The 12867-nt window shown below is 45.9% G+C and overlaps 1 protein-coding gene across 1 annotated transcript in view; it reads left to right on the plus strand.

Annotated features, from left to right (window-relative positions):
* The window catches only part of LOC118373813 (utrophin-like), a 92719-nt gene that overhangs the window by 70330 nt on the left and 9522 nt on the right, over positions 1–12867 (plus strand). Inside the window, exons 11-13 of the mRNA XM_052523867.1 lie at positions 653–810; positions 7053–7219; positions 10430–10541. Coding sequence (XP_052379827.1) covers positions 653–810; positions 7053–7219; positions 10430–10541 — 437 coding nt within the window. The remainder of the gene's footprint in view (positions 1–652; positions 811–7052; positions 7220–10429; positions 10542–12867) is intronic.

The following is a 12867-nucleotide window of genomic DNA, read 5'->3' on the forward strand; positions in this document are numbered from 1 at the left end:
GAGGAAGAGATGGAGGGAGGGGAAGAGAAGGGGGAGGGAGAGAGGGATGGAGGGAGGGCAGGAGGAAGAGAGGGATGGAGTGAGGGAGGGGAGAGAGGGGGAGGGAGGGATATAGAGAGGGAGGGAGGGATGTAGAGAGGGAGGGAGGAAGAGAGGGATGGGGGAGAGAGGGAGGGCAGGAGGAAGAGAGGGAGGGGGGGCAGGAGGGAGGGAGGAGAGAGGGAGGGAGGGAGGGAGGGGAAGCTAGGGAGGGCGGGAGGAAGAGAAGGAGGGTGGGAGGTAGAGAGGGAAGAAGGGGGAGAGAGGGATGGAGGGAGGGAGGGAGGGGAGAGTGGAATAGAGGGAGGTGCAGAGAGAGGGGAAAGAGAGGGAGGGTGGGACTGTGGATTCCTCTGGATTGTATTCTGACAGGGTTGCTCAGCTCACCAGGACTCCTCTACTCTACCTTCTCTTTTCTGAGCTCTGATAGATGAGTACCCACATAGGGCTATTAATACACATGCTGACACACACACTCGCTGACACAACACGCTGACTCACACTCACACACAACACACTCACTGATAAAGATTGACAGTGGAGGCTTGGATGAGAAACTGTATTTCTGTAGTCTCACACCCCTCGCCTCTCTGTGTCTCTCTTTCTCCTCCAGACCTGTTCAGTCAGGTGGCGTCGTCGGGGGATACGTGTGACCAGAGACAGCTGGGTCTGCTGCTCCACGACGCCATCCAGATTCCACGGCAACTAGGAGAGGTCGCCGCCTTCGGAGGGAGCAACATTGAACCCAGCGTCCGGAGCTGTTTCCAACACGTATGTATACACAGTATACAGACACACTGCAACACATTGTGTTTAGTGACACACACACACATCTTGTATTATTGCTGTTGAAAGTGCCAGAACGTTGTCACTATAACCAATATGGCCATCGATCGACATTTAAATGCAAGGTTGGCTGGTCCCTGTCCTTGGGTTCACATTGTATTTTTCTCTTTTCACTGAGTCCTGTTTCGTCAGTCATAAATTCAGTGACGGCATTAAATTAGGTAGCAGTACATTTCCCTGATTTCACCGCTCGGGCTCCCAAAATAGCATGGTGATGGAGCTCGGCTGACATTGGAAATGTCACGGAGTTTAACAGGAGCCACTAGCAACCTGGAGCTTTCTATCCAGTCCTTCTCCTATCACTTCACCACTCCTCTCCTGTCACCCCTTATCTACCTACAACCTCCTCTTTCCTTTATCTCCCCCCATTTCTCACCCACACACACACACACACACACACACACACACACACACACACACACACATACATTAACACGCACATACATTAACACATACACATAACACTGACTTGCTTAGTTAAATAAAGGTTCAATATTATTATAATTATTTTATAAATACGCTAATACACACATACACACCATCACCCGCATCAACACCACCATTACAACAAGACTGATATTCACTGCACAATTCCTAATGCATTACAGCCAGACGGATGATGGTAAGTGAATTGATGACTCTGGCCTCTCTGCCCAGTAGAATCCCCCCCGTGACCTCCCTGTATCAGCCAGAAATTGCAGAGCAGTCAACCACTCCATTTGGTTTAATGGGGCTGTAATGAACGAGGTGGTGGCCCATAAATACGGCCTGTTTTACGGGTCTCAATCTCACTCCTCCCTCCCTTTCACCATCCATCCATCCCCCTCCCTCCAAGGGATCTGTACTGCCGTAACTCTGCCACCTAGACGATGTGAGGGGAGAGGAGAGAGGAGGAGACAATAGGGAGGAAGATGGAAGGAAGGATAGGTGTAGGTGTCAGCTCTCTGGCTCGATGCCTTGACTTTTTATTTTTTTTTTATTTTTTTTATTATTTCACCTTTATTTAACCAGGTAGGCTAGTTGAGAAGAAGTTCTCATTTGCAACTGCGACCTGGCCAAGATCAAGCATAGCAGTGTGAACAGACAACACAGAGTTACACATGGAGTAAACAATTAGCAAGTCAATAACACAGTAGAAAAAAATGGGCAGTCTATATACAATGTGTGCAAAAGGCATGAGGAGGTAGGCGAATAATACAATTTTGCAGATTAACACTGGAGTGATAAATGATCAGATGGGCATGTACAGGTAGAGATATTGGTGTGCAAAAGAGCAGAAAAGTAAATAAATAAAAACAGTATGGGAATGAGGTAGGTGAAAAAGGGTGAGCTATTTACCTATAGACTATGTACAGCTGCAGCGATCGGTTAGCTGCTCGGATAGCTGATGTTTGAAGTTGGTGAGGGAGATAAAAGTCTCCAACTTCAGCGATTTTTGCAATTCGTTCCAGTCACAGGCAGCAGAGTACTGGAACGAAAGGCGGCCAAATGAGGTGTTGGCTTTAGGGATGATCAGTGAGATACACCTGCTGGAGCGCGTGCTACGGATGGGTGTTGCCATCGTGACCAGTGAACTGAGATAAGGCGGAGCTTTACCTAGCATGGACTTGTAGATGACCTGGAGCCAGTGGGTCTGGCGACGAATATGTAGTGAGGGCCAGCCGACTAGAGCATACAAGTCGCAGTGGTGGGTGGTATAAGGTGCTTTAGTGATAAAACGGATGGCACTGTGATAGACTGCATCCAGTTTGCTGAGTAGAGTGTTGGAAGCCATTTTGTAGATGACATCGCCGAAGTCGAGGATCGGTAGGATAGTCAGTTTTACTAGGGTAAGCTTGGCAGCGTGAGTGAAGGAGGCTTTGTTGCGGAATAGAAAGCCGACTCTGGATTTGATTTTTGATTGGAGATGTTTGATGTGAGTCTGGAAGGAGAGTTTGCAGTCTAGCCAGACACCTAGGTACTTATAGATGTCCACATATTCAAGGTTGGAACCATCCAGGGTGGTGATGCTAGTCGGGCATGCGGGTGCAGGCAGCGATCGGTTGAAAAGCATGCATTTGGTTTTACTCGCGTTTAAGAGCAGTTGGAGGCCACGGAAGGAGTGCTGTATGGCATTGAAGCTCGTTTGGAGGTTTGATAGCACAGTGTCCAATGACGGGCCGAAAGTATATAGAATGGTGTCGTCTGCGTAGAGGTGGATCAGGGAATCGCCCGCAGCAAGAGCAACATCATTGATATATACAGAGAAAAGAGTCGGCCCGAGAATTGAACCCTGTGGCACCCCCATAGAGACTGCCAGAGGACCGGACAGCATGCCCTCTGATTTGACACACTGAACTCTGTCTGCAAAGTAATTGGTGAACCAGGCAAGGCAGTCATCCGAAAACCGAGGCTGTTGAGTCTGCCGATAAGAATTTGGTGATTGACAGAGTCGAAAGCCTTGGCGAGGTCGATGAAGACGGCTGCACAGTACTGTCTTTTATCGATGGCGGTTATGATATCATTTAGTACCTTGAGTGTGGCTGAGGTGCACCCGTGACCGGCTCGGAAACCAGATTGCACAGTGGAGAAGGTACGGTGGGATTCGAGATGGTCAGTGACCTGTTTGTTGACTTGGCTTTCAAGACCTTAGATAGGCAGGGCAGGATGGATATAGGTCTATAGCAGTTTGGGTCCAGGGTGTCTCCCCTTTGAAGAGGGGGATGACTGCGGCAGCTTTCCAATCCTTGGGGATCTCAGACGATATGAAAGAGAGGTTGAACAGGCTGGTAATAGGGGTTGCGACAATGGCGGCAGATAGTTTCAGAAATAGCGGGTCCAGATTGTCAAGCCCAGCTGATTTGTACGGGTCCAGGTTTTGCAGCTCTTTCAGAACATCTGCTATCTGGATTTGGGTAAAGGAGAACCTGGAGAGGCTTGGGTGAGGAACTACGGGGGGCGGAGCTGTTGGCCGAGGTTGGAGTAGCCAGGCGGAAGGCATGGCCAGCCGTTGAGAAGTGCTTATTGAAGTTTTCGATAATCATGGATTTATCGGTGGAGACCGTGTTTCCTAGCCTCAGTGCAGTGGGCAGCTGGGAGGAGGTGCTCTTGTTCTCCATGGACTTCACAGTGTCCCAGAACTTTTTGGAGTTGGAGCTACAGGATGCAAACTTCTGCCTGAAGAAGCTGGCCTTAGCTTTCCTGACTGACTGCGTGTATTGGTTCCTGACTTCCCTGAACAGACTTGACACTCCAGAGCTGGTTCTTCATCAAATCACATTGTATTGGTCACATACACATATGTAGCAGATGTTGTTGCGGGTGTAGTGAAATGCTTGTGTTTCTAGCTCCAACAATGCAGTAGTATCTAACAATTCACAACAATACACTCACATCTAAAAGTAAAAGAATGGAATTAAGAAATATGTAAATATTAAGACCAGCAATGTCGGAGTGGTATTGACTAAAATACAGTAGAATAAAATACAGTATATACATATGAGATGAGTAAAGCAGTATGTAAACATTATTAAAGTGACCAGTGATTCCATGTCTATGTACACAGGGCAGCAGCCTCTAAGATGAGTAACAGGGCGGTTGCTGGCTAGTGATGGCTATTTAACAGTCTGAGATAGAAGTTGTTTTTCACTCTCGGTCCCAGCTTTGATGCACCTGTACTGACCTTGCCTTCTGGATGATAGCGGGGTGAACAGGCCTTGGCTCGGGTGGTTGTTGTCCTTGATGATCTTTTTGGCCTTCCTGTGACATCGGGTGCTGTAGGTGTCTTGGAGGGCAGGCAGCGTGCCCCCGGGGATGCGTAGGGCAGACCGTACCACCCTCTGGAGAGCCCTGAGGTTTCAGGTGGTGCAGTTGCCGTACCAGACGGTGATACAGCCCGACAGGATACTCTCAAATGTGCATCTGTTAAAGTTTGTGAGGGTCTTAGGAGCCAAGCTGAATTTCTTCAGCCTCCTGAGGTTGAAGAGGTGCTGTTGCGCCTTCCTCACCATACTGTCTGTGTGGGTGGACCATTTCAAATCGTCAGTGATGTGCACGCCGAAGAACTTGAAGCTTTCCACCTTCTCTATCAATCAATCAAATTTTATTTATATAGCCCTTCGTACATCAGCTGATATCTCAAAGTGCTGTACAGAAACCCAGCCTAAAACCCCAAACAGCAAGCAATGCAGGTGTAGAAGCACGGTGGCTAGGAAAAACTCCCTAGAAAGGCCAAAACCTAGGAAGAAACCTAGAGAGGAACCAGGCTATGTGGGGTGGCCAGTCCTCTTCTGGCTGTGCCGGGTGGAGATTATAACAGAACATGGCCAAGATGTTCAAATGTTCATAAATGACCAGCATGGTCGAATAATAACAAGGCAGAACAGTTGAAACTGGAGCAGCAGCACAGTCAGGTGGACTGGGGACAGCAAGGAGTCATCATGTCAGGTCGTCCTGGGGCACGGTCCTTGGGCTCAGTACCTCAGAGAGAGAGAGAGAAAGAAAGAGAGAATTAGAGAGAGCATATGTGGGGTGGCCAGTCCTCTTCTGGCTGTGCCGGGTGGAGATTATAACAGAACATGGCCAAGATGTTCAAATGTTCATAAATGACCAGCATGGTCAAATAATAGTAAGGCAGAACAGTTGAAACTGGAGCAGCAGCATGGCCAGGTGGACTGGGGACAGCAAGGAGTCATCATGTCAGGTAGTCCTGGGGCATGGTCCTAGGGCTCAGGTCCTCCGAGAGAGAGAAAGAAAGAAGGAGAGAATTAGAGAACGCACACTTAGATTCACACAGGACACCGAATAGGACAGGAGAAGTACTCCAGATATAACAAACTGACCCTAGCCCCCCGACACAAACTACTGCAGCATAAATACTGGAGGCTGAGTCCCGTCTGCAGTCCCGTCGATGTAGATAGGGGTGTGCTCCCTCTGCTGTTTTGTTGACATTTGTTGACGTTGAGAGAGAGGTTATTTTCCTGGACCCGCTCTGCCAGGGCCCTCACCTCCTTCCTGTAAGCTGTCTCGTCATTGTTGGTAATCCTGCCTACTACTGTTTTGTCGTCTGCAAACTTAATGATTGAGTTTGAGGCGTGCATGGCCACGCAGTCATGGGTGAACAGGGAGTATAGGAATGGGCTGAGCACTCACCCTTGTGGGGCCCCAGTGTTGAGGATCAATGAAGTGGGGGTGTTGTTTCCTACATGCTTCTCCATCTGTCTGTGTGTGTGATCTCAGGGTTCTAGGATTTCTATCTGACATTTAGCCCTAACAGAGCCAGAGGTCACAGACCGGGGACACACACGCAGGAATAGGTTTTCAACGTTCCCCTCTTTGACCGAAGCCATGTTGATTCTTAGGGGGTGTTTGCAGTGTGTGTGTGTGTGTGTGTGTGTGTGTGCGTGCGTGACCTGTGGACAATTTCTTCCTCGAGTTCCAGATATTCCCTCTCAGAATGTTTACTCATTGACCTTTGTGGGTAGTCGTGGCAACTGAAAGGTCAGGTGTGTGTTCTGTACAGCAGCCGTCTCCAGGTGTAAAGGGATTTAATACCCACTACAGGACTCCTAGAACAGGGCTTCCTAAACCTTGGGGCTAAAAAACTTTGACATGGGCTAGTAGATCTGGACACTGCTGACAAGTTATAAATATCAATAAATATATAAGTATGTAATGACTGACATGACAAGAGGAACTGATGATGCACTACCCCATTTCTAAATGACACCTTGTGCTTTCTACTATTACAACTTTCAAGAGTAAGTTGAAAGCCGGACTGAGTTTCTTTAAAACATTTTTTGAATGATTTCTTTATTTTTGTCGCCTGGATGTCACTTGCATCACACTTATATCAGTACAGTCGTAACAACCTAAGAGTTCCGAAAAACGTCAAAACATCTGATCAAATAAGCCTCGTATCAAAAGAAATATTCATTTTCTATATAGAATAGGTTCCACAGTCTTTCGTCCCCCCCCATACAAAAACTCCTCACTTAATAAACCTGCTTAACGTGGACAGATTTTGGGCGCACTAAACCCTCTTCCTCTCTTGTATAGTGCACTACTTTTGGTATGGGCCCTGGTTTATTGTAATGCACTTTATATAGGGAATAGTGTGCCATTTCGGATGAAGCTTAGTAGTTGAATTCACTTTGATTTTACATTTCCTCTTTCCTCTTCCTGTCCAGGTGACAAATAAGGTGGAGCTGGAGCCCAGGCAGTTTGTTGATTGGATGAGGCTGGAGCCCCAGTCTATGGTGTGGCTTCCTGTCCTACACAGAGTGGCGGCTGCTGAGACCGCCAAGCACCAGGCCAAGTGTAACATCTGTAAAGAGTGCCCCATTGTAGGGTTCAGGTAAACACACACACACACACACACTTAGACCCACATACGCACGAATGTGCACCCACACACTCACACACAGCAACTTTGTGTTCAACGTTAGCTCCTTAACACACATTTTCATACAGAGCAAGAGCTGTACGTTGAATACACCCACCCACATGCTCACTCACTCACACACACCCACCCAATGCACACACACAGGGGAATGATGGTGTGCAGGTCTCCCTGCCCTGAGTGGAGCAGAAAGGGCAGGCCTGCTCCGGAGGGTAGGCCTTTATCTAAATGTCAGTAGCTGATACACTCCGAACTAAATACCATTTGGAGACGGACTTCTAGAATCACACACACACACACACAAACACACACACACACAACACACACACACACACACACACACACACACACACACACACACACACACACACACACACAAAGGGACATCCACTGTGTACTGTGGGTTAGGGTCTCAGACTCTCACGTCTGTCTGTCTGTCTGTCTGTCTCCGTCTCACACACCACCTGTTGATATAATGTCAGAATAGTTCAATAGAATCACCCTCTTATGATTAAACAGACCTCAGATGTCCACATGCTATACACAATATTGTTTTGAGGGTATGACATCAGTCACAGTATTATTATGTGAGCAAAATGAGACACAACATCATGCTAACCAGAGCCTAGTGTCTAGTGTAATGTTTATTATCTCTGGTCCTCGCTAAGTAGTTACACCAGCTAGACAATGTCTTGAGACAAGTACCAGCAGACATTTGACAGAACACAAGCTTTTACAGGTCTGTCATTGATCCAAGGAGGGATAGAAAGAGAGGGGAAGTAGGAAGAGAGACAGGGTAAGGAGGGATAGAAAGAGAGGGGAAGTAGGAAGAGAGACAGGGTAAGGAGGGATAGAAAGAGAGGGGAAGTAGGAAGAGAGACAGGGTAAGGAGGGAGAGAGAGAGGGGGGAAGTAGGAATAGAGACAGGGTAAGGAGGGATAGAAAGAGAGGGGAAGTAGGAAAAGAGACAGGATAAGGAGGGATAGAAAGAGAGGGGAAGTAGGAAGAGAGACAGGGTAAGGAGGGATAGAAAGAGAGGGGAAGTAGGAAGAGAGACAGGGTAAGGAGGGAGAGAAAGAGAGGGGGAGTAGGAAGAGAGACAGGGTAAGGAGGGAGAGAGTGAGAGGGGAATTTGGAAGAGAGACAGGATAAGGAGGGAGAGAAAGAGAGGGGAAGTAGGAAGAGAGACAGGGTAAGGAGGGAGAGAAATAGAGGGGAAGTAGGAAGAGAGACAGGGTAAGGAGGGAGAGAGAGAGGGGAAGTAGGAAGAGAGACAGGGTAAGGAGCGAGAGAAAGAGATGGGAAGTAGGAAGAGAGACAAGGTAAGGAGGGAGAGAGAGAGAGAGAGAGAGGAGAGAAAGTTGAATACATTTGGATTGAATAGTGTTGCACAGGTTAGACTTGAGGCTCCCAATGGCCAACACTGTGTTGTAAAGCAGAGCTGGTTTTCCAGACAATGGGATATTACGAAGTAGAATATACACTGAGTGTACAAAACATTAGGAACACCTGCTGTTTCCATGACATAGACTGATCAGGTATGTCCAGGTGAAAGCTATGATCCCTTATTGACGTCACTTGTTAAATCCGCTTCAATCAGTGTAGCTGAAGGGGAGGAGACAGGAGAAGTTTTTAAGCCTTGAGACAATTATGTGTGCCATTCAGAAGGTGAATGGGCAAGACAACATATTTGAACAGTGTATGGTAGTTTGTGCACTCAACAGTTTCCCTTGTGTATCAAGAATGGTCCACCACCCAAGAGACATCCAGCCAACTAGACACAACTGTGGGAAGGATTGGAGTCAACATGGGCCAGCATCCCTGTGGAATGCTTTAGACACCTTGTAGAGTCCATGCCCCAATGAATCAAGGCTGTTCTGAGGGCAAATGGGGGGGTGCAAATTGATATTAGTAAGGTGTTCTTAATGTTTTGTACACTCAGTGTAGATCCCATAGTCATTCATTAGTGGTTGTCTGTGTCAGCGCTAATGAAAGATGTCTGTGTAGTAATGGGGCGTGGGACGTGGGTTGTACTGTGCCCCTACTGTCTGATGTATCGCTGTGGGCTCTGTCATCAATCAGATTACCTTAGAGAGAGAGAGACTTCACTCAACGAGCTGTATGAGGCCATAGCTAACAAGAAAATGCTCATCCATAAGCAGCGCTCCTAGTGGCCTGGGACATTAATGCAGGCAAACTTAAATCCGTTTTACCTCATTTCTACCAGCAAGCACAGACTGGAATATTTTCCGAGATTCATCGAAGGGCATTGAGGAGTATACCACCTCATTCACCGGCTTCATCAATAAGTGACGACGTCGTCCCCACAGTGATTGTATGTACCTATCCCAACCAGAAGCCTTGGATTTACAGGCAATATCCGCACCAAGCTAAAGGCTAGTGCTGCCGCTTTCAAGGAGCGGGACACTAATCCAGACGCTTATAATAAATCCCGCTATGCCCTGTTGTATTTGGCGCATGTGACAAATACAATTTGATTTGATTATATTGCCTGAATTAGGCCCATCTCAATTTACGGACATCTTTTATATTCTGTTTTGAGCACGATGATGAGGTGCATTGGGATAGAGCTGCAGGTGGCATTCTGAATTTTAGACTGTGGGTTTGGGTGTGTCCTCCATTTTGAAATTCACGGAGAAAGTGGTGACAGAACATCGGTAGCTCCGTGTGAGGCCCTGGAATAGCTCAGATGAGAGCAGCGCAGGACACACATGAGATGCATGCAAGAGAAAGAGAAATGGAGAAATCTGCACGATGCGCTCATCACTCTCATTCTCTTGTTTCTCCACTCTGTCTCCATCGCGATCGAAACAAAGTGGCTATTTTCACGTCTGAGGAATTTAGAGAAAAGTGTCAGCCTATTTCAAACACACCTCCTTGTTATTGCGTTTCCATTTTCGTTTTTGGATTGCATTCAATAGCGTCTATGAATCACATGATTATGAAGGCATATGTATGAAAGCGTGTATTCATATTTTAAATGTTGTTCTGTCGTTGTGATGTACTTGTCTATTAATGTTCTGTATTATGTAATGTATCATGTTTTGTGTGGACCCCAGGAAGAGTAGCTGCTGCTTTAGCAGTAACTAATGGGGATCCTAATAAAATACTAATACTATCCATCTCCCCTCCCCTCATCCCTAGGTATCGCAGTCTGAAGCACTTTAATTATGACGTGTGTCAGAGCTGCTTCTTCTCTGGACGAACCGCCAAGGGCCACAAGCTCAACTACCCCATGGTGGAGTACTGCACGCCGGTGAGGAACACACACACACACACACACACACACACACACACACACACACACACACACACACACACACACACACACACCGTCTGTGCCACCTTATTCTTCAGGAACCCGGAGCGCAAATTGGATTCAACCGAGCGAACAGTAAAAGACTTCTGTTCTTTGAGCTGTTTATAATTTCTGAAAGGCATTTTTCCAACACTGTTTCAGGTGAGAGAGGGAGGGAGGGGATTTGCAGAAATTGAACAGTCTTCTCTTTTTACATTAGTAGAGCTCACGCACAGCGTCGAAATATTGCTGAATGTCACACTTCGACTGGTCGGGGAATATGTTTATTTTCTTTGGGTGATTTAATTTAGTTTTTCAATCTGCAAATTTGATAGCCTGGATATTGATACAGACCGCCAGCCATGAGGAACAGCAATCACTCCTGTCCTGGCTGTGTAATGCTAACTGCCTTCAGTGACTGTGGGATGAAAACATTATACAAGTCATGTTTAAGCATGGGCAAATAATATTATAGCTTTCAGTTATGAATCAGAAAGTCAAACTGCAATGTCAGACTTCCATACACAATCTGGCCTTTCTGTTTCTGATGTAGCCCCATTTCAGACAGATGATATGATATATCACCTGTAAAAAAATGTAGGCAATGTTAATAGGACCCCCTTTCAAACAACTCCTTATTTATCACTGAAATGCAGGTTTTAAACATATCAGTGGGTAACTGGCAAATTGGGAGGGGTGGGGTCAGAGAGTGTTGTTAAACAATGAGGGCTGTTTGCATTTCAAATTAGGGTGGTGTTAAACAATTGAAGTGTTTATTAATTTACCTGCAAAACAGTAGAGAACCATTCACACAGATCTGATACCTGTATTTTGGTTAGAGGGTCTGTGAAAATACAGGAATCGTGACTAGGTCTTTAGGTGGGTTTTATTTGTCCTTTTTCTCTTCCACCTACACCTTTCAGATATACAAAGACGTAGGCAAAAAAGTAGCAGGCATGGTAAATGAGTGAGATTTCAGTCTGTGTATGAAAGGGACATTAGTGTAAGCAATGTAAATGGGTAAGTATGAAATGGTGGATTCTTGGCCGCCTGATCCATTTCACTGGAGAAGACCGAACAAAACAGTGAGGTCACGCCGCTGATTCTCTCACTGTTGCTTCAGAACCACAGGCCACCTTGAGGAATAAATACTTTATTACACACCATGTGTTGAATAGAGATACTCTTTTATTGAATGAAATCAAACTTATTTCCTCAGAGAAATAAGCCCCTCTCTAAAACAATAACACATTTACAGTACCCTCTCTTCCACACAGAACAAAACACATTTTGATGTTACATTAATGTCTCCAAAATTGATAAAGTACATATTAATACTGAGGCCTAGGACCATAACCTGATTTAGGAGGTAAAGATCAATATGATGCTGTGTAAAATGTCAGCTGCTGGTCCCATTGCGGTCATTTTAGAAACATTGTCAGTTTCTCATATCGGTCCCACTGTTTATTTGATGTGCACAATATTGGTTTTTCATTTCATTGTAGTATTACTTTTTCATTTGATTGTTCCCACATTGCTAGTATTAATTATTGAGCAAAAACATGGTAGAATAAATTGTGTGCTGTAGTCTATTCGTCCCTCCGAAGTAGTTGTTTGGGCACAAGTTTGACAAGTCTCTCTATTGTGATTTTACAGAGTCTTCTCTGGCACAGTAGCCCGACCTGCCACAACACACTATTCAAGCGCCACACACAAACCCTGCTCAAGTACTGAGATCTCTCCCAGTTCAATTCAAGGGCTTTATTGGCATGGGAAACGTGTTAACATTGCCAAAGCAAGTGAGGTAGATAATATACGAAAGTGAAATAAACAATAAAAATTAACAGTAAACATTACACATACAGAAGTTTCAAAAGAATAAAGACATTACAAATGTCGTATTATGTATATATACAGTGTTGTAACGGTGTGCAAATGGTTAAAGTACAAAAGGGAAAATAAATCAACATAATGGGTTGTATTTACAATGGTGTTTGTTCTTCACTGGTTGACCTTTTCTTGTGGCAACAGGTTGCAAATCTTGCTTCTGTGATGGCACACTGTGGAATTTCACCCAGTAGATATGGGAATTATCAAAATTGGGTTTGCTTTCAAATCCTTTGTGGATCTGTGTAATCTGAGGGAAATATGTGTCTCTAATATGGTCATACATTGGGCAGGAGGTTAGGAAGTGCAGCTCAGTTTCCACCTCATTTTGTGGGCAGTGTGCACATAGCCTGTCTTCTCTTGAGAGCCATGTCTGCCTAAGGCGGCCTTTCTCAAT

This window comes from Oncorhynchus keta, chromosome 8 (assembly GCF_023373465.1).
Source record: "Oncorhynchus keta strain PuntledgeMale-10-30-2019 chromosome 8, Oket_V2, whole genome shotgun sequence".
In the NCBI taxonomy this organism is placed as follows: Eukaryota; Metazoa; Chordata; class Actinopteri; order Salmoniformes; family Salmonidae; genus Oncorhynchus; species Oncorhynchus keta.